Source organism: Chelmon rostratus, chromosome 6 (genome assembly GCF_017976325.1).
Source record: "Chelmon rostratus isolate fCheRos1 chromosome 6, fCheRos1.pri, whole genome shotgun sequence".
Classification (NCBI taxonomy): Eukaryota; Metazoa; Chordata; class Actinopteri; order Chaetodontiformes; family Chaetodontidae; genus Chelmon; species Chelmon rostratus.
Genome location: NC_055663.1, coordinates 8925274 through 8950336, shown reverse-complemented (window position 1 = coordinate 8950336; position 25063 = coordinate 8925274). Strand labels below are relative to the sequence as shown.

Sequence of the window (25063 nt, the reverse complement as noted above, 5' to 3'; positions counted from 1 at the left end):
TGGGACAGCCCTGTAAACCTACAGTGAAGACTTAGTCGTTAAACAGAGACCTTGACGGAGGAAACCCTTATATTGGGACACAGTTGGAGTTTGACACTTTTAGTCAGTAATTGTAGTGTCCCCAGCAAACAAACAAAGTGAGAGATGGAAAACTCCCAATAAGAGAAAAATAACTCTTAGGCCCAGTGAAGTTGAGGAAAACCATCCCACATCACAATAAATTTTATTGATACATAAATATATGGGCAACATATTGCAATAGAAATTGGCGTCATTTGCTCAGTGAGTAACCGCCATCCGTTTACAGTAAAGACTAAAATAAGACACGAGAATTATCCTAACATATGCGTCTTCATAGAAAAATGAGCACTGCAGCTATATGCAGATCGATAGATCTACTGCAGTAGTGAGACGGCGACAGTTTGTAACACTCGTGGCCTTGCTGTGTTTGCCTCTAGTCTTCCATGATAGTGAGCAGCAGTGTTCAGCCAGTGGACAACCAGCTTCATGACCTGAGCCTGGACCCCTACAGCCGCCACATTTACTGGACCTGTGAGACAACCAACACCATCAACGTTCAGAGGATGGACGGACACACCGTGGGCGTGGTCCTGAAGGATGACACAGACAAGCCACGGGCCATCGTGGTCAACGCTGAAAAGGGGTAAGCTCATTTTTATTTTGGTGGCTGCAGCTGGTTCCTCAAAATAAATGCTTGGTTACATTAAGGTATGTTGTATTATATGTAAAAGAGGAAATGAGTAATTAGAGCTGTGCAACTATGAACATACTGGGGTATCCCCGTGACACAGCGAGCCCAGGCAGTTAAAATGTCCTAATAAATCTGTCTGTGTCCCCCTCTGCAGGTACATGTATTTCACCACAGTGCAGGAGCGCTCAGCTAAGATCGAAGGAGCCAGTCTGGATGGGACAGAGAGAGAGTCCCTGTTCACCACTGGTCTGATCAGACCAGTAGCTCTGGCTCTGGACAATAAACTAGGAAAACTGTTCTGGGTTGACGCAGACCTCAAACGCATCGAGAGCAGTGACCTGACAGGCGAGTTACCATATACAGAAATAATTCAATTAGAGAAATGTAATAAATATTATGTCATTGCCCAATTTAATGAAACAAAGAGCAGCATTGCCAGACATACCTGAAGTTTAGATTGTACTCACAGAAAGACAAGAGATGAAACAACTAGAATTTACCTTCTTGCTCCTTTTCTTCCTTGATAGTTCCTTGTCCTCAGGATCATTGACTCCCATACCACATGCCGCCACATGGAAAACATGACCAAAAACAGACATTGACTGAAGCCATTCCACACACAGATTATTATTATATTATTTGTTGAACTGCGACCAAAGAACACAGACGGAGACAGATACTGCAGCACTGTTTTGTCTTTTTTTGGTCTGATGGCTCGAGCCAACTCCAAACAGCCATTTTTCATATTCAGAAACAAATCGGCTATTGGTGATGAGTGTGATAAGTTAAGTATGCCTGTTGCTTTTTTAACCACTCATAAGTAAAGTGTATGGATTAAAAATAATATTTTAGATGGGACTTCAACATGGCGTCTGAGGCTGTGATGTCCTGAGCTCTGCACACAGTTCTCATATCTATAATTATTATAGCGTGTGATATACTAGCATTGTGTCAATGTTGATGAAACAATTTGGACAAAAGGAGAAAGCTTCTGCAAGGTAACCCATCCCTCATTAACGTCAATCATAACAAGCCAAAAAGCTCGAGGAGTGACGATTGAAATGTAGAGGACATGCTACTGTTAGCTCTCTGTAGTCTGCTAGGTCACAAAATACCGTAACCGTAAGCGTAATGATGACCCAGAGCAAGTGGGAAAGAGAGAAAGAGATTTTAAAAGGAATGTTTTAGCCTTTCAGAATTCTTTGTCTAATTGTGAGGATGAGTGGTAACTGGGTGTGGGTGGAACTCGTTGGTTCAGTGGTGTGACTGAGTGAATTGGTAACTTCATACTAAGCTGTCAACTCGAGTTCAGCAGTTCTGAAACAGGTTGGGTTCTTCTCAACAAGCCCCCAGGAAAGCAGTGGCCCATATTGTTCAAACTGTGTAACTGTGACACAGACCCAAAAAGCATTTTACCCACAAACAATCATGGGAAAAGGAGCGGCTGTAAAAGAGTGGACATTTTTTTTGAGCGTCACAGCCCCCACAAAATGACTTTTTCACTATCAGAGTTTGATCCATTTGGTCCAATAACATTTGGAAAGTCTGGAAGAGTAAATGATGTCATTCGTGCCCTGTGGGTCCTGGGGCTGGTGGGTTCACCAACCTCTGGGTGACTGACTTAATGACTCAAGTGACTTGAAAACTTGACTGTCATTAGTGAGTGACTCATTCAAACTCGAGTCAATAAAAAGAATAAAAAGATCCAAACATCTCAAGTAGTCTGAAGAAAAGTTGCTTGGACTTGGAGGACTGCAGCTGTTGCCCAACTGTGTTGAGGGAGATATTGGACCTTGAGGACATTGTTCACTGGCATCAAAACTCTGAGAAGGGTTTTTTTTTTACTTTCAATATTGGCATTGGTATCAACTTCAAAAATCCAGAATTGGTCGGGATATGCTATTTTCATATTTTTTATGAAACCATTTTATCTCCTCCAGGAGCCAATCGCATCGTCCTCCAGGACTCCAACATTCTCCAGCCAATGGGGTTGACAGTTCTGGGAGATCATCTGTACTGGATCGACCGGCAGCAGCAGATGATAGAGCGGGTGGACAAACTGACTGGAGATGGACGCACACGCATACAGGGACGGATATCATACCTGACCTCCATCCATGCTGTGGAGGAGATGGATCCACATGAGTTTGGTATGGACCTCTGTTACTGTCATGTACACAGAGAGTGTAGTTCATTGCAACAGGTCATATTGGTAGAGCTTTGTTGAGGTTGTGGTTTGTGTTTGCCTTTTTAGTAATGACTGTTTCATTTCTCCAGCATCCCACCCTTGTTCCCGTGACAACGGGGGCTGTTCTCACATCTGCATTGCTAAGGGCGACGGCACACCTCGCTGCTCCTGTCCCATGCACCTGGTGTTACTGCAGGACCTGCTGCACTGTGGAGGTGAACAACAAACCACACCAACAGGTTTATGGTGCAGTCAGACTTAAAGTTGCACATTCCCTTCTGAAGGGAACCAACCCTCCTCCTTTGCTTCACACAGGGTTCAACCTGATTAAACTTCAACACTTGAAACCACTAGGCTCTCCATCGTCCTGCTAGTTTGAGACAGTGGTTGCAACTGACCTCTCATTCAGGAAATATTGTCTACCTATACTATTGTTTCATAACTACATGTTGAAATACTACAAGCAGAAGGGAGAAGAAGGGATGCTGTGTGGCTGTAGCGAGTGTAAGGACATTGTAGAGGTTACTGAAATGTTGATAAAACGCTGTGTAATTAACAACTTTTGGACCAGAATTTATGTTAGGACGGGGCCCACTATTTCCTGTCACACCATGCCACACCATGCTACTAAATTTCCTCCGGCAGATTTGGGTCTGACTGCACCAGGATTTTCACTCACTGAGGGCTGTGATCTCTGTGGATCCCTCCTGAAATTCAGTGTTCCCTCCTTTCGTCTACATGGAATGTTACACGTCTCACCGCTCCTCCCTCTTTGTCCTTTTCTCCTCTTCCTCTTTCGTCCTTCACTCTGTGAACATATGCTGCCTCCTCTCTCTCTCTCTCTCTCTCTCTCAGAGCCTCCCACCTGCTCCACAGAGCAGTTCACCTGCTCCACAGGGGAGATTGACTGTATTCCTATGGCCTGGCGTTGCGACGGCTTCCCTGAATGTGACGACAGCAGCGATGAGGAGAACTGCCCCGTTTGCTCAGCCTTCCAGTTCCAGTGTGATAAAGGAGGCTGCATTGATGCTCAGAGACGCTGTAATGGTGAACCCGATTGTGCTGATCACTCTGATGAGCAGGACTGTGAAAGTAGGTTCAAGCTAACTTACTTACCGAACACTTAAACACACAAAACTGAATACTTGCTCAGTTAACGTACAGCTTCACTATCCACTGAATAGTTCTATGACGAATACATAGAAATAAAGTTTAAAAGCAGCTTCACCATGCCCACCACAGAATCATAAATAATACTTCTGGTCTGATCTGGTATCTCAAACACGTGCAAAGCATGTATTTAATATCACGAGGCTTTTCTTCTAACATGTTGCCATACAAAGCCTTATTGTTATATCCTTATAAGAAACTGACAGGGGTGTTTCTTCCTCTCCTCCAGTCATCTGCCCTCCCAACCAGTTCCGCTGTGGTGACAACCAGTGTATCACCAAGAAACAACAGTGTGACAACTACTCTGACTGTCCTGATGGATCGGACGAGCTCGCCTGCGGTAAAAACATTGACACGCTCGTGCAGACATGTAATGTTTCTGGTTACGTACTTCTTTTAAAATTGTCACTGACTCTGCCTCCTTCTTTTCCTTCTCTTTCAGAGTATGTGTCTCCTCCCTCCAGTGGAATCCCTAATACTGGGCCGAACACCATCGGCCCAGTCATTGCCATCATCCTGCTCGTCTTCGTGATCGGGGGAGCTTATTTTGTCTGCCAGCGTGTGGTGTGTCGACGGTACAAGGGCCCCAGTGGGACTTTTCCTCATGAGTACATCAGTGGTACGCCACATGTGCCCCTCAATTTCATCCCCTCCAGCAGCTCGCAGCATGGCACCTTCCAAGGTAGGGTCAGACACACAGCAAAGGTGGTGCTAAGCTTACAACATTACTCGTGTAGTGGGATTTGTAAAATGTGAACTGCTGTGTGCAGGTATTTCCTGTGGAAAGTCCATCATGAGCTCAGTCAGCCTGATGGGCAGCAGCAGCAGTGGGGCTCCTCTCTATGACAGGAACCATGTGACTGGAGCCTCATCCAGCAGCTCGTCATCTACCAAGGGAGCCTTCTACCCTCAGGTACACACACACACACACACGCAGTCTGCACACACACTGTTTGCCGTTTTCTCTCCACAGTTAGATAACAGGCAGATATTCTCTGTTTGTAGATCCTGAACCCTCCTCCGTCCCCAGCTACCGACCGCTCTCTCTACAACACAGAGGTCTTCTATTCCTCCAACAGTCCATCCACCACCAGATCGTACAGGTAACACACACTCACACAGTCTGGTCACACACACACACACACGTCGACTATATCCATCTCAACAGAAAACGTGAACTTGAACCCTGATCTTAAGTAATTCTGTGTCTCTTCTCCATCAGACCCTACCACCCAGTCCGTGGTGCCGCCCCACCCACCACTCCCTGCAGCACTGACGTCTGCGACAGCGACTACACCCCCCACCACCCGCCGGCTGGGCTGGCATCATCAGCGGGCCGCTGGAAGGCCGCGGGCCACGGCAGCCACGGCAAACACAACAAGTACTACATGGACCTTAACTCAGACTCGGACCCCTACCCTCCACCCCCCACCCCCCGCTCCCAGTACCTGTCAGCTGAGGAGAGCTGTCCCCCGTCCCCTTCCACCGAGCGCTCCTACTTCCACCTGTGCCCCCCTCCTCCCTCGCCCTGCACCGACTCCTCGTGACCCTCCAACAGCCCAGGAGCCCTGTGAGGAAGGAAGGGATGAAGTCCACTTGCCACAAGAACTGGCCTCGTCTGGCCCACTTTACCAGGGAAAAAAACTCACGTGCCAACTTCCAGCCCTGACCGGCTCACACGTGCTGCTTCATATCAGCTGGTTAGGCTCAAGTGCATTGCTCGAAGTCCCTACGTCCCACATCGGTCATTTCATCATTCCAGTCGTCCCGGAGCTCTCAGGGTGACCATCATCTGATCAGCTGTGTGTCTGTCTTCCACGTGTCCTGCTCTGGGATTCGCTCACTCGTGGCGGGTGAAGGCCTGAGGCGCTCCTTGCCTTGCTGCAGGGCACCAAAAGGAGATGATGAGTGAAAACATCCACTCTTGAATTTTCATTCCATCAAAAGAAGGAAACTTCCTTTGCTGGGCCACTTCTTGATGACAACGTTTCAAGACTTCCGTTTGTCCAAATATAAGCCTAAATCCTCACCTCATGATGCCCCTGCCCTCCCCTAAACCCTTCAGCAGGTGCAGTTAACTCACTAACTGTGAGAGTTGCCAGAAAGCGCTGGTGTTGTGAGAAAACTGAAGTGCCCCAGATCATTGAGATTGAAGCCAAGGCATGGACCGCCACTCGGCTGACCCCTCCAGCTTCACACCACTTGTCTTCTCCTTCCTCACAGCGTCCAGACCAGCGGCAGGACTGTATATAGTTTTAAAATAATATGAACAAAAATAAATCAGAGAGGAAATTATTTTACTATTTTATTCATGTTGGCTGATCCACCGCTCCGCAGAAAACAAAGGACAGATAGTTGAGTGGATGTATGAATGAATGAATGACTGAACCGCTGTGTACACGAGCACGTGTGAATGTTTGGCTTGATGTAGGAAATTAGATACGTTTGCAGATGTGACTGACTGACTGACTGAATTTGTAGAAGTATGAATGATTGAGTGGATGGATGCAATATATGGAGTCAGATCAGTCTCAGTGTTCATGAAGGCACACAGAAGGATTCATTCTTTTCGGGTTTTACTTCTGTATGTAAATGACTCTCTCCACGTAAATAGGTGTTGATTAATAATGAAAAACAAATCCACATATAAAAAAAATATTTTATTTGTGATTTCTGATGCACACACAAATATTTCTCCTTTGAATGAATATAGCAGAAATCCACAAATGTATTTAAAAGTTTGTGCAGACTCTACCATGCTATTAGATCACGTTAACGAACGATACCTTCCAGTCTTCGCTCATGTGATTGGCCGAAACGAAAGGAGCCATCTGATTGGCTACAGATAATTCCTGGTTGAAAAAAGTGCATTTGTGAATGCAGCCACCTCAGGAGAGTCTCAAAAAACCACCACACAAATGTAGTGAAGTTCACAAATGAGAAGCAGTCTGATAGAAATGTATCAATATCCAAATATGTTTTTGATGAAAATGCTTCTAAATACATATGGTTTTCTATTATATTTATTTAAAACACATTGCATGTGCCTCAGAAATCCATTGGTGAACCTTATTTTTTTTAATATGTGGATTTTTTTCTGCTCATATATACAACAATAACTATTTCTGAGTACACTGAAGAATATTCATGTGGAGAGAGTCGTTTCTATAGAAATCCCAGAATGCATTTGTGAATCCTCCTGTGTGCATTCGTTAATATCGAGGCTGATCTGACTCCATAGCAATAGGGCCAAGATCATAAGTGTGAAATCTTTTTTTTACATTGTGTTGAAATGGTGTCCCTCACATTTCAAACCGAACAATGTAGTCGAACACGGGGCCTTTTGAAGTGGTGGAGCTTTCCCCAATCAACAAAGACAAATCTGCCAGCAAGTCCCCTTTTCTGTCCCATGAAATCACCACCTGACAACGACATACCAAATGAATATCGACATGTAAAGCTATTGTACATATGTGTAATGAAGTCAATGATTGAGTTGTGAGAAGTGAATGCTTTTCATTGTGAATCTGAACCTCTTCCACCACATTTACTTTACCCTCATCGTCCCGTTTACCAAAAGTATGTTTGCTGCTATTGTGTACATACTATATCAGTTACTATGACTTATAATTACACAGAACGCCCAAAATTACCACTCTGATAGTGACAATAGATCATGAAGCTATTTTACAGTGAATAACAAATTATTCTTATAGCGACCTTTGTTATTTGTATTTCTGTTTGTGTGTAGATCATTATGTATGTTTCTGTGTCAGTCGCCGTGTCTGGTTTGAAGGAGTCTTTTTTGGAAACGTTCAAAGAGTTCCCACTGACACACGTTATTCAGAGCTGTTCAGCAGAAATCAGGTCTCACAGTGCTTCTGATGAATCTTCCCCAATCTCTCCCCGAGAACTCTCCTGTGTGTTTTTGTAGTCTTGACGTGACCTACCTTCACACCTCCACACGCCCAGCCGATCACTGTGTGGAGTGGGCTTGAGAATGTGTTTCAGTCAAGCACTTGGTTTGAAGAATGCTGAGGCCTTGAGTTGTGCAGTTGCTCGCCTCCAGTATAGTAAACTTTAAAACATCCTGCAGAGACTTCAAGTCAAACATGATTCAGATTTTTTTTTTTGCCCTGCCTTTGATCTCACATTTTGCAAACTATCTGAACTACTACAGGACAGATTTCTATGAAATCTTCTGTGGATGGTCATGGTCCCTTGAGGATGAATTCCAAAGACAGGCAACCCCATGACTTTTGCTCTTCGGATCGACATAGCTCATAATTTATTCCAAACAAGTGCTGCATGTGTAACTAGGACTCTATCGGTTCTGGATGAGAACAAGGCAACTTCACCGCATCAGATTTTGCTTGGTCTGGAGGACACAATACGAAGCACTACTGTGGCAGTTAGAAGTAAAGAAAGGCACTAGACTCAGTCAGCAGTATAATGAAGTTACTGTACTTTTTCTCAGTAACTCCAGGTGTTTTTGGTGTGAATCTTCACATTATCAACTCTTGGGACAAAGTTTACTAGCTGTTCCCACGACCATTACAGCTTTAAGGAAATCAAAGTCATCAGCATGTTGTTTCCCAAAACTTGGATTATGGGGGGGTTAACTGAACACTGTAGCCTCTAGGGGGCGCTACCTAGGTTTTAAGTCTTGTTTTCTAGTATGAGTGCAGGTGGAGAATGTTTTCCTTGTTATTTTCCTACCTCTGGGGTCTGTATGCATAAAAAACAACAAAAACAAACTCAGTAATTCTCGTCAGGTACTGTCGTGGTCTAGCTTTGGGCTTTGGACCTATATGGATAATTGTTTGGACCTCTGGATTATATTCAGCCTGCTATGAGGAGACAAACTGTGTTTTCACGGTTTATCCAGCACTTCCTCTCCTCCTCCTCCTCCTCCTCCTTCTTCTTCTTCTTGTTCTTGATCTTTTTCTTCTTTTTATTATTATTACTATTATATTCTAATATTATCAACATAGCAACAAAAAGTAGAAAGACATCTTATGCACTTACAAGAAAAAAAGAGATCTTATTTTTTCCCAAGAGATATATATAAGTGTTTTTGAAGAAGAACGACGGTATTTTGGCTTTTCACCTGGGTTGTGGAGTTGCAGCAATATAAATCATCCTAAGATTTACTGAAACAATTTTGGATGAAAGAGAACACTTAAAGCTTCTTCTTTCTTGCCAGCAAAGCTTAAAGACAAATAAGAGCTCAGACGGACATTTTTGTTGTCCCCTGGTGTTTTCCAGCCTCCAAGAAGTAAGCAAAGGTGAACGTAGCCATGAATTAATGAGTGTGTCTCTTCCAGAACAATCACTGACGGTCACTGAGCCTAGAGAGCATTGCAGTTTCCTGATAGGAAAGTATGCCAGCACTTTTGGAGGTGGGGAACTTCTGGAATTTGCATTCATCTCGTTGCCGACACCTGATGAATCCAACTCCTGCCAGGTGACATCACAGCTGATGTCAGGTGACTGGCTGGAGGTGGATTTCCAGATAGCAGCTGAAGTAGGATCTGTGTGAGTCAGTGGGAACTCTCTGAGCAGCACAACTCATTTTGTGAAGGGCTGTAGGCCCTGCCTCAAACCACTGTGTCAGTACAACTCCTTAAAACCCTGTATTTGTTGTCTCAGCTAAAAATGCTTTGTGTAATTTACACTCGTGACATTTTTTGTATCAAAAGCATTTTTATATAATAAAGGTTCTATTTTAAGGAATGTTGTTGTGTCCGTTACCCTTGAGTCAAAGGTCTATGAATGCGGAGGGTTTTCTTGTTTCCTGTGCAAGGTGGTATGGACTGAGCCCCAGCAGTAATAGTTACAACATCGGTAGTAATCACAGTAGAACAAGATCTTTGACTACCAATCTATGGTAAGTAACAGCAATAAGCTTATCACAGCAGACAATTGAAGGAAAGTACAGGTGGAACTAATAACATTAATGATGATAAGCCATGGCTGTAAACCAGCATGCACAATAGCAGGACTGGAACACCTAAACCTAAATGGAACACAGCTGTCCTGTTCCTGCTGTAGACCGTTAACGTCCTAAAGCAGGAAAATAATAGCCGCATTCCATTTAGGTGAAGTGGTGCCAGCAGCAGTGGAAGGAACGCTTGTAGTCGTGATCAGCAGGAGCAGCTCCTGAGCCTGGATACTGTCAGGTCAGGTGCTTGCTCCTACACTCGTCCAGCTTTACTTTTGTTAATCCATTTATTTCTCTTCTGCTTTTGCCTAAAACTGGAGAAGCATCAGTATTCTGTCTTTGTTTCCAAAGATATTTGAAATTCAAGCAGGTCTGACTGTGAAAATGAGTGATCGATGATCAGCACATGTTGCATCTCTCAAAGAGGCAAAGAAGCTGTTACTGAAATGTCAGATGGAAAATTATGTTATGGCTCACTTTGAGGAAGTTCTTTCTTTTTTCTTTTTTTTAATTAGAATTAGTCTCCCGTGCTAACTCTTCTCAGTGAAGTGAATTAATCGTATTTGTAAGGCTGTGGCACATGGTGTGCAAAATGACAGAAAAAGTAGAAATAAAGGTGTTTCTTGGTCAAATTAAGTTCTACTGCAGAAAATTTGGCAGGTATTTATGGATCCGATGATGCAGCGATCATACAGTGAGTGCTTTAAAAAAAAAAAAAGCTGATTTATACAGTGTCAATGTGCATAAGATCTGTTTCACTCTCCTTTAGCTGTATTTTTTCTATTTCTGTGTGAACACATTTAGAGGAACAAAATGCCAGTGTCAAAGTCCTTTGTTTGTGCACAAACCTGGCAGATGGAGCTGATTCTAAATCAAAACAAACATGTGAGCTGATGACACGCACAGCAAAAGCTAGGGCTCGTCCGGGATTTGAACCCGGGACCTCTCGCACCCAAAGCGAGAATCATACCCCTAGACCAACGAGCCGCTGCATTACGGTGCAACAGCAGAGGTATTGACACGTCTCTTTCGCCCATGTCCTCATGTTGTTTGTGGTGTATGGGGGACATCTAGTGGTAGGACAAACTAATCACACTATACTGTTTTTAATTCGTATGACTTTTGTCAACATTAATTACACCTGTTCTTTTTTATGCTATGGCACATCGAAATGTCTGCTATCAATAAGCCTGTTAATTACAGATGTAATGAGTTCAGTTATTTTAGTTTAAGCTTAGCATCTCATGCAGTGCAGTACAATTGTCTTTGGGGCACGCTCAGCCAGAGAGGGAGACACACACCAACCACTGTTTGTTGGGCCTCCCACAGAGCTGCCATTGTTCTGGGCCGGGGTGCCTATATGCTCTATTTCAGTACGGACGATCACAGATGCTAGTTTGATTAGGAGGGAGGAAAAGAAGGAATGAATGATAGGATGATTCCTGCAAGGACGTAAGAGAGGAAAAGACGCAGAAACATAACGAACAAACATAAAAATTGTCAGCTTGCAAGTCGTCTTTCTTCATACCCTTCCATGCTCTTTGCATCATCTTTAAAAGCTCAAGAGGTGTGCTATTTTTACAGCCAAGTCCATTCTCAGAGCTCGCCGCCCAGCTGGAATGTAGATAAACTGGTATGAAAAACATCATGCTGAGGTTCAGCGCTCTCCATGGCAGTCTGGTCTGATCTGCATGACAGCACATCAACTAAATTCATTATCTCTCTTAGAGAATGACAGGTACTGTGTGTATACAGTACAGGGTTTCTATTTGACCATTAGCTGGACCTCACTCCACAAAGATTAGACCTTTAGGCAGAGAAAAGTCAGACTAACAGAAAAACAGATATACAAATTTTTTAATTTTACATACAAACATACGATTTTAGAGCATGCTAGTGAAATCAGGAGTGCTTTAACACGAGGAGACCAGGGACCAAGTGTGCATTACTGTGTGTCAGGAAAACCCTATAAAACTGTCTGTGATAAAGTATAAGAGTTGAGGTACAGAGTTTGTTTATGCCCTTAGTTTTGCAGGTATTTGGTCATAAACCAAAGTATTGAAAATAAACAGAAACATTTAACTTGATTCACCCTGCTGGAAACATGAATGTCAGAACTGAATTTCTTGACAATCCTTATAATAGTTGAGATTCGTCTGGACCAAAAGTGGTGCACGAGCCACACATATCATTAGCCTCCCTATGTAATACAAGCCTTTAGCATATACATAGGAATTCAATCAAAAAGTTTGTGCTTGTTTCTAATATAGTACAAAATATTAAAAAGTGACAATACTAAGGTTTCAGACCATCAGCGATGTCTAACTCAAGGGTTAGTTCTGTACATGAGGCCATGTCTCAGGTTCTCAGGAGTTTACAGTTTGATTGGTCACATTGCTTTTCCAGCTCTTACAGGCCACACTTCATAGATTTGAACTTTGCCCTCGGTGCCTTTGATGGGGCTTTACTTCTCATGGAAGATTAACAGGGGTGGTGGCAGTTCCACCTCCAGCAGCCCACCATAGTCTTATCAGATACACCTGATCACCTCACCTTACAAGGCCAACATCTGCTCAATGTGTTCAACAAACGGAAATTCAAATAAAACACTAGTCATAAACATTTCAGCGGAATCATACTCGTGACTGGAATGATGCCAATGCCATCCCTGTGGTATAATGACCCCCCGCTCACCTCCTGCGGAAGACTTTCCCAGGCATTTGAACCAGCAACCCTCCTGCTTCCTCTGTTCTCTCGCCTCCAGGCTAGCAGCAGCTCTCTGTCCCGGTCTTCTTCTTTAAGGTGAGAGGGAATTTCCCAGTGACGTTGTAAATCCATCCTCCTGGTGTCCAGCAGTAGTAATGTGGCTCTAATGATGCCCTCAGGCCACAGCTGTGTGTGTGTGTGTGTGTGAACCAGCTCCACAGCACCTACAAAGATGCACAGCTTTAGTTCTATGTGGTTCTTCTGTTCAGTCTATTGTGTTTGGAACTCTGAAGCTAAAGGCCATTTCCATTTTCTACTGAGGTAACCAAACGTTTACTGCTATTGTCATCACATTTGATGCCGTTACATGATCTGGACACCCTCTATACATAAACCAGCGGGATATTGTGTAGCATTATCTGGATCTACAACATATTGTATTGTTCAGATCTGCTACAGAATGCATCCTGTTGTTGCCATGTGTTAGTCCTCGCCTCGGGCAACAGTTGGTTTCCTTATGGAGAAAGCTGAAGTGGGTCTATGTTCCATGCTCCATTTGAAACACTCAAACCTGCAGTGAACGCATCGTATAAACAAGTATACTGTGTGTGTGTGTGTGTGTGTGTGTGTGTGTGTGTGTATCAAAAAGTGTTGTCCAAAAACTATTTAAAAAACAACAATAAGTCACACTGTTGCACTGGGTGACATGTTCCTTTATTACCATGAACACACACATAGTTTATTTTCATTCAATCCCACATGCACCATCCTGCTTGAGCACCAAATATCGATTAATCCGCCACTGAAAATAGTCCCCAACAAGAGCACGATTTCCACCTGTTTGAGTAACGTTTGTAAAAAGCCACAGCGGCCAGCTGTTCTAAGACATGAATGAAACATTTTAAATAGTAAAATGAAATGTTTGTGAGCAGTTAAAAGATTAACATCTTCAAACTCTTTGAAGATATGGAATATATCCTGCCTTGATCTGCCCCTTAGAGTGCTGACATACATTTACATCACTCTCTCTTACAATTTTAATACGACATGAGAGCACATAGTAGTATCCTGCATCCTTAGATTCTCTGGGGTGGGTCCAATCTACATTAATATATTAGACCTCAGCCACATTCTGTTGCAAATGTAAAAAAAACCCCTAACTTTTAAACCCCCAAACTAGAATGAGTAGAATCTGAATGTACTTTACAGCAGCTTTTATTCTGATTACACTGGTTTTTGTTTGCAGACAAATTAAAGATCCACAGCATTATGTCTGATGCCCTATATGTTAGCACTGGAAATAAGTGACAACAGGGAATACGTGTGCTATTCCATGTTGCTGTCAGATGCTGTCACATTCATTTTAATCTGGATTTTTATGTTTTTCTGTGATGGTGCTTTTCTCAGAGAAGCCTCAAGTTTTTGCAAATTGGTCTAAAAATCTAAAAGTATATATTTCTTAAACTTCAATTTGTTTTTAATAAGCTAATGCATTCATCAGCAATTACTTCTGAGTAAACCCGGCTTGACTTGAACAGTGCAAACACACAGATGGGACACAAGGAACTCGTCTGAGAGCGCCTTCACTGAGGTCAGCATAGAACGAAGGCAGCCAGTTTGTCCAGGTGAAGTGGGCAACTTTCCAGTGAGGGTTGTCCAGCTGGCAGACAGGTGCACAGGGCTGAACAGAGGCAGGGAAGAGGTGGAGACCAGCACCACAACTTCTACAACTCCTTTTTGTTTTTTCTCCCCCTTTATTCTCTCTGTGTGCTTGCCGCTCTGTAATTAAACCAGCTGCCTGGAACCTGCGGGTCATGTTTTCTCTTTCTCTTTCTGCCTCCTCCGTTTTATCTCCCTCTCTTCTCCCGAAATTCTTTTAATGCTCCCTCTCCTCCCTCACCGCTAAGAACCCCCTCAAAAAAAAAGCACTACACCTGCCAAGTGACCTCACCTATGGGCCTACAGAGTTAGACTGCAGCTTGTAATCAGTTACCTCACTGCATATCAGCATCAATACTAGCTCTCAAAAACTCACTGCCGTGTTTTTTCTGATATATTTAAGACGAAAATTTAGGAAAGACAGTGACGATCACACTTGACAATATTTACCTGACGCACTCCTGCACACCTGCATACCAGTACAGGTGGCAGGAGGCACATGGGAGCACAGCAGACAGGGATCAGAAACCTGGATCAGGCGTCAGAGGCGGCCTGGTCACACCAGCATTTAAAAACCTGACAGTGCTGACTTGGGAGGAAGCTATCGGAGCTTATGGCTGTGCTTCACCATCCAGTGCTGCTGACCCTCCTCTAACAGAGATATGGTTTGCAGGCATGGTGCACATACGTCCTCGTTAGCTCAGAGAGCTTTTTTCCTCTTCATTGACCCTATATTGAATGAAATGATGAACAATCCTGAGAACAAAATGCCAGGGGGGAGTAAACGGCCCAGTGCAGAGACAATAGAAAGAAGCTTGGGAGGCTATTGTGACCGACGACGCTTGCATGCCCCGGCTGGTTAGCGCGTTAGCCATTACCTCGCTAAATACAGCTACCATTATAGCTAGTTGGTGAACTAACAAGCTGTGTGAGCCGTCGCTATGTCACTGCACTTCTAGAGCCAAATGTTCGGCCAAGACGTGTGGATTAACTCTTCGTAGGGGTTGAATTAAAAACAGATTGCTAGAAACGTGGTTCTTCTGTGTCTTTCCATGGACAGACAGCAAGACATGCCTGTCTGTGGTTCCCACAGTTCTCCCTTTTGACAGTTTCCACCAAACAGTGGCTGAGACTGTGCTGTAAGGTGTCAGGGAGGAGGGCCTGACTTTTATTCAGCCGCAGCAGAGAGGGAGGGTACAGGCAGATCACAGGTTTCCAACAGAATCGGGACATATGGGGAGGACAATGTGAAACTCGTCATTAGGGTCTACGGAGGGCGATGGGACAGAGGGCTGCCGGAGTTTACATCACTCTCATGTTTCCCTGCAGTTAAGCAGACCTGGTTACAGACAGTATGCTCAAGTTTCCAAACAACATGTTTCAGCCAGGGCAGATTCTTTAGCTTCAGTTAAATTGACATTTTTTTGCAATATGAATACAGCATTATGCCATCTAAACACATACCAATCCTAAAGACGCGTAACTTTAAGGATCCTGTGGATGTAACGCTCTAACTGGGCTTAGATCTCCCACGTGGAACCACTTGCTATCATGTGACCACAGTTTTATACTCTGCTCACATTAAAACAACGGATCAAACTCCATTTGCTGAGGATGACCATTTGTTGCAATTGAAGGGTTGAGATTGCTTTGTGAAATCAGGCAAGTCCAGTTTTGCCTGAGCTGTAGCTACATCAAGTAGCAGTGATACAAGGCAGACATGCCTTTCAAAAAACCATTGAATTTATAATTGCCCTCAGTGCAGGCTCAACCGCATACACCTTCCAAAACAACAGAACGCCCCTCTTACATTTATTTACCTGGTGGTGAATTTACCTGTTTCACACTGATAGAAATATTCAGACACCAGAAACATTAACTTCAAACACCCGACAGTCTACTGACAGTCTACTCTGTACTGAGGTTGAGAGCTGATCCCCACCAGTATGCAACCTGTCATCCACAGACTTTCTGTTTAGCTGATGAAGCTGGTGGTGACAATGTGAAGATAGGATGCATTAGTGCAGCAGGCCACGTAGGTCAATGAAGGATCTTCCAAGACATTTAAAAAAAAAATCTGTTCAGTTCAATCTGCATCACTAAAAAAGAAGAGTGTAGACAGCATGAATTATCAGAGTCTGAATTCCTAATATGCAACAGCATCAAAATGTGTCATGTGCTGTAAATGGTGAACTGTGTCAGGCATGGAGGACACTTAGACCTGCTGTGTGTGACAGCGCTCCTCGTTTACGCTGTCTGTGGACCCAAAGCTGTGACAGCAGACATATCTCAGCCACTCAGGCCACTTCAGTGTTTGGGACTGAAGTGACGGAGGGGAGGTTAGTCAAATAGCTGCCACCTTCAGTCCAGACACACCGGCAACACTGGAGGTCTGTGATGGTCTGTCGTCTCCACAACAGCAAAACGGGAGAGGAGATTTACAGGAAAGACCAATCCCATTTCCATGAACATAACTTGAGAGGTTAACAGCTTAACAGCTGATCTGATAGTCTGCCATCTTTATCTGACAGAAGATGAAAGGCTTATCACCCACGCACACACACACTGAGTCAGAAAGTGGGACCGACACATAGATATTTAAAGCCATCATAAATAAAATGTAGCATTGAAAACAAGATCTGAACTGATAAAGGAAAGCTCAGCCTTACAACACTTGTATCTGAGAAAGTTGCACTGAAAAAAGTGCCTCAGAAAAATAAAACACAAACATTAAAAATCATTTCATTTTATTTTGATGTTAATTATATTTTCATGTGTTTTTCAATGATGAGTTTTTCAGATTTTTTTCATGTCTGTCTTCTTTTCAGGTGATATGTTTTTTGAGCATTATTGATTTGCGGTTTCAATTTTCTATTACCGTCTTGGCGTGGAGAGGAAAGGTTGTCACTCATCATAGCTAATGCTAGCTAATGTCAGCCATCATAGCTAATGTCAGCCATCATAGCTAGTGGTAGCTAATGTCAGCTATCATAGCTAACGCTAGCTAATGTCAGCTATCATAGCTAATGTTAGCTAATGTCACGCATCATAGCTCATGCTAGCTAATGTCAGCCATCATAGCTAACGTCAGCCATCATAGCTAGTGGTAGCTAATGTCAGCTATCATAGCTAGCATTAGCTAATGTCAGCCATCATAGCTAACGTTAACTACTATTAGCCATCATAGCTAACATCAGCCATCATAGCCAGTGTTAGCTTATATCAGCCATCATAGCTAATGTTAGCTAATGTCAGCCATTGTAGCTAGCATTAGCTAATGTCAGTCATCATAGCTAACGTTGTCTTATCTTATCAGCCATCATAGCTAATGTTAGCTAATGTCAGCCATCATAACTACCGTTAACTAATATCAGCTATCATAGCTAACGTTAGCTAATGTCAGCTATCATAGCTAATATTAGCTAATTTCAGCTATCATTGCTAATGTCAGCCATCATAGTAAGTGTAAGCTAATGTCATCCATCATAGCTAACATTAGCTTATATCAGCTATCAATCTATGTTTCTTTTAAGGCCCTTCACGGCCTCTTTCTCTCTGCTATGTCACTGACTTCTTAGTACTGCACAAGTCAGTATGCCCTTTGAGATCCTGAGGTTTTTGTCTGTTCCAGAGGCCCAGCTAAGAACCAAAGGGGACACAGCTCTGCGGTCAGGGCATCTGATTGGTCTCCTTTAAATCCATTTTTAAGCATTTTGTAATGCGGATTTTATAAGTGAGGTGCTCTATAAATAAAGATTATCATTATTATTTTGGGTGAGTTGTTGTTGCTAATCTGTATAAAATAAAGAAAAAAAGGAAGCAATATGGGATTCAGAATATTCAGAATACAAGGCAGTCTTGAACTTGGAAGTATACCACTTGCCTCGATACGATCAGTTTTCTGCTTAAGGCTTCGTGAACTTATCACCCCTATGATGACTTATCTACAACTGTACGTAAGGACACATTCCTACATCTTGTAGTACTTTCTGCCGCAGTGCATACAGTATAATAGTACAGTTTGGATAAAACTGTTGTTCTGTTTTTCTGTGTAATAAAAAAGACTTAACGAATAGAGAGTGTATTTAGATTGTTTTGTTTTTTACATGTGGTTTGACACGTTTTGAATTTTTTTGAAATCTCACCACCTCTTGTAGTTTACGACGCGTGATGAAACCCACTATATGAAAACCTATTCAGTGATTGGTTCACTGAATGTACCACACAGTGAACGTGAGCCCTGACGGCTGCGGGTGCTTGGACCAGCCAAAAAGGATGAGGACCCACATTTTATACACACACCTTTTCACGATACAAGTGTTTCAATGCCAACATTTCTTTTATCAGTTCAGAATCTATTTTCAATACTAAATTGTATTTTTCTATGCCAAAATTCAGTCACTGTTGTAGCCCCATACGATACTGATTTGAATGAGACTCAAAGTCACACACTTTTCTGGAACCTTCGACCGCATGATCACAACTGCTGCTAAGATGGAGTAGTGTGGTTAAAATAGTAAGTGGACACTGAGGTTTTAAGTTTTTTTTTTTTTTTTGGGGGGGGGGGTTAATCTATTTTGTTGTGAATGGTGGAATAATATTTTTCACCTTGTATGATGAATATTTTGGAGATTTATAAATATGCTGCAATGACAATCAAAAAGCCGCTCTACAAAGTGTCTCACAAGACAACACAGAATACTTGTTGGAGCTATCTAATATGAAGGTGTGATTATCAGAACAAAAACAACATTAGCACTGATATACCTTCAAAGGCACTTTATTTTAGCCAGTCACCCTGAATAGCCTTTGAACCAGATTGGAAGTCATACTTATTTTATGGCCTATCATCGCCTTCATAAGTGAAACATTTACTATTTTTAAAATGGACAAAGCGGCTATCAAATATAATATAGATACAGTATTACCAAGCTTTTATCATAAAAGCAGATGGACAAATCGCACAAGATTGATCTCTATTGAGATGTAAAACAGGAAAGGATTTCACCAACACATCCCACAATAAGCTGCCCTGGTTTAGTGAATGGACCAGATGTCCACATGGTGCAAACAGAGCAGCAGGTGCTTCACTGAAACTGGAAGTGTGTCATCTTACTGTATCTAAAATTAATGAAGCAGCTGCATTTTTTGAGTTTCTTTGCCAAGGGGCACACACAGTCATCAACACTCTATATCCCAGACATAATGATGCAGGAGCACAATGCAAAAATGTTGGACTGAAGAAACCATTTACTGATAATGCTGCTCTGCTTACAGCCTTACTAGTACCAGCGGTAGTCAGTGATAATGATAATAACAATAATAGAACATTTGGTAGCTGAGATCAAGGCATTTAAGTTATAGTATTTGTACACGGTTTAATATGCGTCTTTTTAAGAGATCTCAGTCTCACTGATCACCGCTCAGTTTAGGCGGAAGGAAGGCGCAACATCATTTGTACATGCCTTCGGTCTCCACCGGCATCTGCTACATTTCAGCACTATGAGGGTATTGTGGATTTTGTTGGTATGTTAATTTAACACTGGCTTTAATTCTATATATTTACACATATTCATTCATTGATTCCCACATATTCATTCATTCATTTATTCATTCATATGTGTATGTATTATATCTTTGAAACAATAAAGTAGACTCCAATATGTTTGATGCATATTTTATTTATGTACAGCTAACATGTGTTCTTTTGTCTGCCATTTCAGGGGCAGGGGAGCTGCAGAATGAAGGAATGGACAGTGGCGGAGCAGGAGATCTCAAGTGGTGACCTGGGGCTGGACAGAGGAGGAGTAGGAACCGCTTGGGAGGTCTGGCAAGAGGACGACCAAAGAGTCACGGTCGCTTTGGAGGACAGCCTGAAAACTGAGAAGGCGGACGAGGCTGACAGTAAGGGCACGACTGGTCTGAGGGCGGTGTCAAAGGCAGAACCTCTCTGGAGGTCGGGCAGTAGGCCAGCGATGGAGGAGGAACCCCCTCTTGAGGTCAGTTATGAGGCTGACAAAGAAGACAGAATAGCTCTGGAGTTCAGGTAGGAGGCCGACAAAGAAGGCAGAACCCTCTGGAGTTCAGGTAGGAGGCTGGTGACGAAGGCGAAACCCCTGTGGTGGTCGGGCTGGAGGTCAACGGCGTAGCTGGGATACCTCTGGAAGCTGGTGACATGGCTGGAGATCAGGACCAGAGACCAGTGGCAGAAGACCTGAGTTGGAGGCCACCAACAGGGCCAGCAACAGGGAGACTGTCAGGGGAGCTGCTGAGGCCAGAGAAACAGGAGGCCATTTAGACACCACCACAAAAGGCTGCTGCAGCTCAGCAGAAACAGAAGTTTGCTGCAACACTGGCACTGATGACTGCTGCAGCTCAGGAGCCGGAAACAGCTGCAGCTCCGGCTCAGTGGATCACTGCAGCACAGGAACACAAGACTGCTGCAGCTCAGAGGTGGGTGTTGGGTGCTGCCAACTGGGAACCAGGAGCAGTTGTTGACCGGACTACCGACTCGGAATGATATCAGTGTCAGACTCAGGAACGGACAAGGTGTCAGCAGACCCAAGAGCAGTCTTGCCCTTGATCAACCCAGGAACTGTTGAGATGTCAACCGGAGTGCTGGGTAGCGGAACCTCCATGGCACAGGGCAGTGGTACCTCCATGATGCTGGTCAGTGGGGAGGATGGGGATCTGGGGCAGCTGAGAGGCACGATGTCAGTCCCTCTGGAGGCCGTTCCAGAAGAACATCTTAAAAGCTAACTGGGCCTCCCAGAAAGGAGACTGGAGGATAGGTGGCCAGTGGCTTCCAGACTTAGGAGCTGGAGCTGGCAAGAGGCTAGCAGGCCGGTGGCTAGCAGGGACGCTGGTGAACCAGACAGGACAGAAACTAGGCTGTAGCTCAACAGCTTGAGAAATTGGAGCAGATGGGCTGCTAACAGACTCCATGCTAAACCCAGCATGGGAGCCACTGGAGGAATCCAGAATAGCCAGTATGGTCTTCTTATGATTATCAGCCCCGTTTAACAGTTCTACAAAGCCTGGAACTCATAAAACCCAGGGCTTGGAGTTAATCTTGTTTTTTCTAAAGAGGTTGGTTCCCTCGGTTTATCGTAAATGTCCAGTACTGTTAACATAGATGAAGAATCTATCCAACGCAGATCTCACCTGCTCCAGATCCTCGCGTGAAAAGCTGATGTCTTTGTAATCTGGGACACTTGCATTAGGCATTAAAAAGTCTAAATCACTATCAAGATTGATTAGAAAATTTAAAGTAATTTCATTAATTCATACAAACGTAAAAGTCCTTGTATTTTCTCATAAAGAACTAAATAAAGAAAATATCAGGAAAAATGCTGTTTTTCTCTACACGAGATCAACAGATCTACTGTGTCTGTGTGTCTATTTTCCTGAAATGGGATTGATCTAGAGATTGATTGATTAAGAGAGAGATCGCAAACGTACAGTTGATGGTGTGATGGTGTGATTCTGTGAGTAGTAATGAGGCCACGGCAGCAGCGCACGCTGACATGCATGAAAGTGTGAGGTCCTGGTTAGTGCTGCTCCTAGCTTTAGTGTTTGTTTTTTTTTAATCTGTATTAAAATGGAATGAGTTAAAACATTAAGGCACTATGTGGCTAAAGTGCTTGTTTCCTGTCTTTAATAAGTTCACTGACAACATGGTCGCAAAGTCAAGTTTTGTTTCGTTAAAAAACAGGTGAAGTGTTAAGAAAAAAGCTGTGAATGAAAAGGAACTCCATATATGGGCGTCCTGTCCTGTTCAGCAGGTTTAAAGGGTGTTTGCTATTTAAACTTTGGTCTGTCTGTCACACACACACACACCCTAGCACTTGTGATGGATGTAAAGCTGGGCGTTTTTTTTCTGAATGGAGCACATTTACAGCGGGCTGATAACATGTGATAACAGTTCAGAGGACGCATGCCGACAGATTTCCTGTGTGACCTGTTCTGTTTCACTCATTTTCACTCCCACTCCGGCAATCATACACATGCATCCTCCTCACCCTTACTTTCATCTCTGCAAATCATGGCTTATTTATTTGCAGACACACCTAACTGTGAAATTCGTGGAGAAATGATTGACAGTGTAAACCAGGTCACATCATTATCCATTACGTACAATTAAATTAAACCTGCATTTAAAAAAGTGGAGACGGTAGTAAACTCAAAGACTAGACGTTTACACTAACAGCAGATCTCTTTGACTGGAAGGAGTTCTTTGAACTGAATTGTCGAGTTAGCTTTTTGTCGCACAAAACTATGTTAGCTTACGATTGCCACAAACAACAACTGCAAACAACTAACTGCACTAGAGACAAATGAAAGCTGTGTAGTTATTTGAAAACACTGAAGGATAAATCCATTTTATATCGGGGGAAGACATGAACGTTGCTAAAGAGAAGAACAAGCAGTCAGAAAATGAGAGGCTCTCAAGTAGCTTCGTCTAAAGGGAATATTCATAACACACACCCATCAGGATTTTGTGAACTGATTGATTAGGACCAGGGAGACACACAACCCTTATCAATGTTTCCATTTAGGTGAAGATGAAATTTTGGCCAAATGGGGGGTATTAGAGGAAAGGTAAAAGGGTCACTAAAACATGAGAACTTCCAATATCCACAGATAATTATGACTCATCAGCATCAGCATTTCTTCCCCCCTCGCCTGAGCCCCATCTCTGCCCATCTTCTACCTCCCAGCCCCCTTCATCCTCCCCTCCATCCTCTCCTCTCTTCCCACAGTCTTATGTATGTGACCTTTAGTCTGCCTATTGTTCCGTAAGTGGGCCAAGAGGAACCACTCATCTGCCTATTGAACCAGTGGTTATGAAAATGGGGCCGTGCGTAACACCAGTTACGAACTGTGTGTGTGCGTGTGTCCGTGTATTAATCAGACTGTGGGGACATAAATCTTTACACACTATGCAGTTAAAATGTAAATGCTAATAAGGGTTAGTGTTAGGTAAGTAGTGGTTATGGATATGGTTGAGGTAAGTCTTGAAGAAATGTAAGTCTACGTGATGTCTCCAATAGTGATGGAAACATGGCTGTCTGTCTGTGTGTGTGTGTGTGTGTGTGTGTGTGTGTGTGTGTGTGTGTATAGGAAACGAACCATATGTTGTTCAGTGTTAATCCTATAAGGCTATCCTGTTGTTTATTTAAGGATTATGGATAAGGAGCATGTGCATATGGACTGTTGCATAATCACGTATTTAATTACATAACTCCGCAGTAATCTCTTGTCTGATAAAATGGTGATTTTAATGCACTGAAGCACACTGTCCCATTGTCATCATTTGTCATTTTAGAGCATCTATCATACTGAATGAGTGTCACTAGTCACTGCCAGAGCTCACCACTCATTTCGAAAGTATACTGAAAATATGGACCCACTGAGGGCAGTTTCACCTTGATGTCAAGTGTGCAGGTGCAATACCCTTTGGAAGGTGTAGCTGACTTCTTTCACTTTCGTTATGCCCACAGGATCGTACCTTTGGCCTTTAACGACTTAGCCAAACACCCAACATGGTTTACAAGAAAATGAAACTTTTCCACAACTCATTGCACTCAAAAGTAACAAAAACATGAATTACACTAATGAAATGTGAGTAAAAATTAAGTGAAGTGAAATGAGGCCATGTTGCACTCGTGCTACAACTCCCTTGCCGAACTATGTCCTATGTCACTACTGGAGTACTATCTGGTTACCAGTAGCAGCACCCACTCAAAACAATGTTAAAAAAAGGGAGGAAGTTGTACGACTCCAAACAAAATGCAGGCTCAGATGAGGACAAAAACCTCCATCCATTGTCTCCTGCTGTAGTCATCTAAAGTAAGCAAATTTACCATATCAGGCTGTAGGAACCTATTAACTATTTTGATAATATTGTTAATTGGCTATAGTCTTTGTCGGGCGTGCAAATGGATTTTATGCTGATGTTGCTGCGTGTGTCTGTGTGGACGTGATAGATAGGCACACGGCTCGGGCGCTCATGTGTTTGTGGTCAGCTGAGAGGCTGCGAAGGTAACAGGTATGGGGCCTGAAGAAGCTTTAATTTTGGATTTAAAGGACCAGTCAGACCGTGTCTGGTATCACTACAGAGGAAGGGGGGACAACAGGACCTGCAGCCTGACAGACAGACAGATTGACAGAGACACCTGGACTGGCAATCGGAAGCAGCAAGTTGTTCTGGAGAAAATAAAAAGGGTAAAAAAGGGTACTGTCACTCACAGACTGTTTTAATGGAACAACCTGTTCTCCTTCCCTACAGCTTGTTCTCACTCCCAACGCGTCACATGACGTAGTATAGAGAGCAAGAGAAGTCTACATTTAGAGGGAGGTGAGGCGGTTTAGGTCTGTATGAAACCAAAAATGAACATTGATTTCTTTTGTATGTCAAGTTAAGTACATAACTTAATGTACATAAGCAATGTCTAACTGGGCGTTACTTATTTGTTATTGCTACCTTGGCTGTGGAGCTCTGCACGATGAGAAATGACTCTAAAGGGGTACCCAGTGTCTTGTGCAATGTGCGGTGTGTAGGATATGGTCAGAATTTTGTTTTAAACATTCAAAAATGTAATATCAAGAGGCTGGAGTTCTGCAGAGATGTTGTCTGCAGAGATATCTGCTGACATCAGCATGCTAACCAGCTAGTTACGAC

General features: G+C 43.2%; 1 protein-coding gene and 1 non-coding gene across 2 annotated transcripts in view; one reads left to right on the top strand and one right to left on the bottom strand.

Moving 5' to 3' along the window:
- Positions 1 to 9799, top strand: part of lrp5 (low density lipoprotein receptor-related protein 5) — a 65855-nt gene extending 56056 nt beyond the window's left edge. The window contains exons 20-29 of the mRNA XM_041938344.1: positions 459 to 664; positions 867 to 1057; positions 2653 to 2862; positions 2990 to 3115; positions 3756 to 3992; positions 4300 to 4410; positions 4513 to 4752; positions 4841 to 4983; positions 5076 to 5173; positions 5293 to 9799. Of these exons, the coding sequence (XP_041794278.1) occupies positions 459 to 664; positions 867 to 1057; positions 2653 to 2862; positions 2990 to 3115; positions 3756 to 3992; positions 4300 to 4410; positions 4513 to 4752; positions 4841 to 4983; positions 5076 to 5173; positions 5293 to 5617 (1887 nt within the window). The 3' untranslated portion in view covers positions 5618 to 9799. The remainder of the gene's footprint in view (positions 1 to 458; positions 665 to 866; positions 1058 to 2652; positions 2863 to 2989; positions 3116 to 3755; positions 3993 to 4299; positions 4411 to 4512; positions 4753 to 4840; positions 4984 to 5075; positions 5174 to 5292) is intronic.
- Positions 9800 to 10929: 1130 nt separating this feature from the next.
- Positions 10930 to 11001, bottom strand: trnap-ugg. The gene has a single exon. It is a non-coding gene; the product is annotated as a tRNA-Pro (tRNA).
- Between the last annotated feature and the right edge of the window lie 14062 nt (positions 11002 to 25063).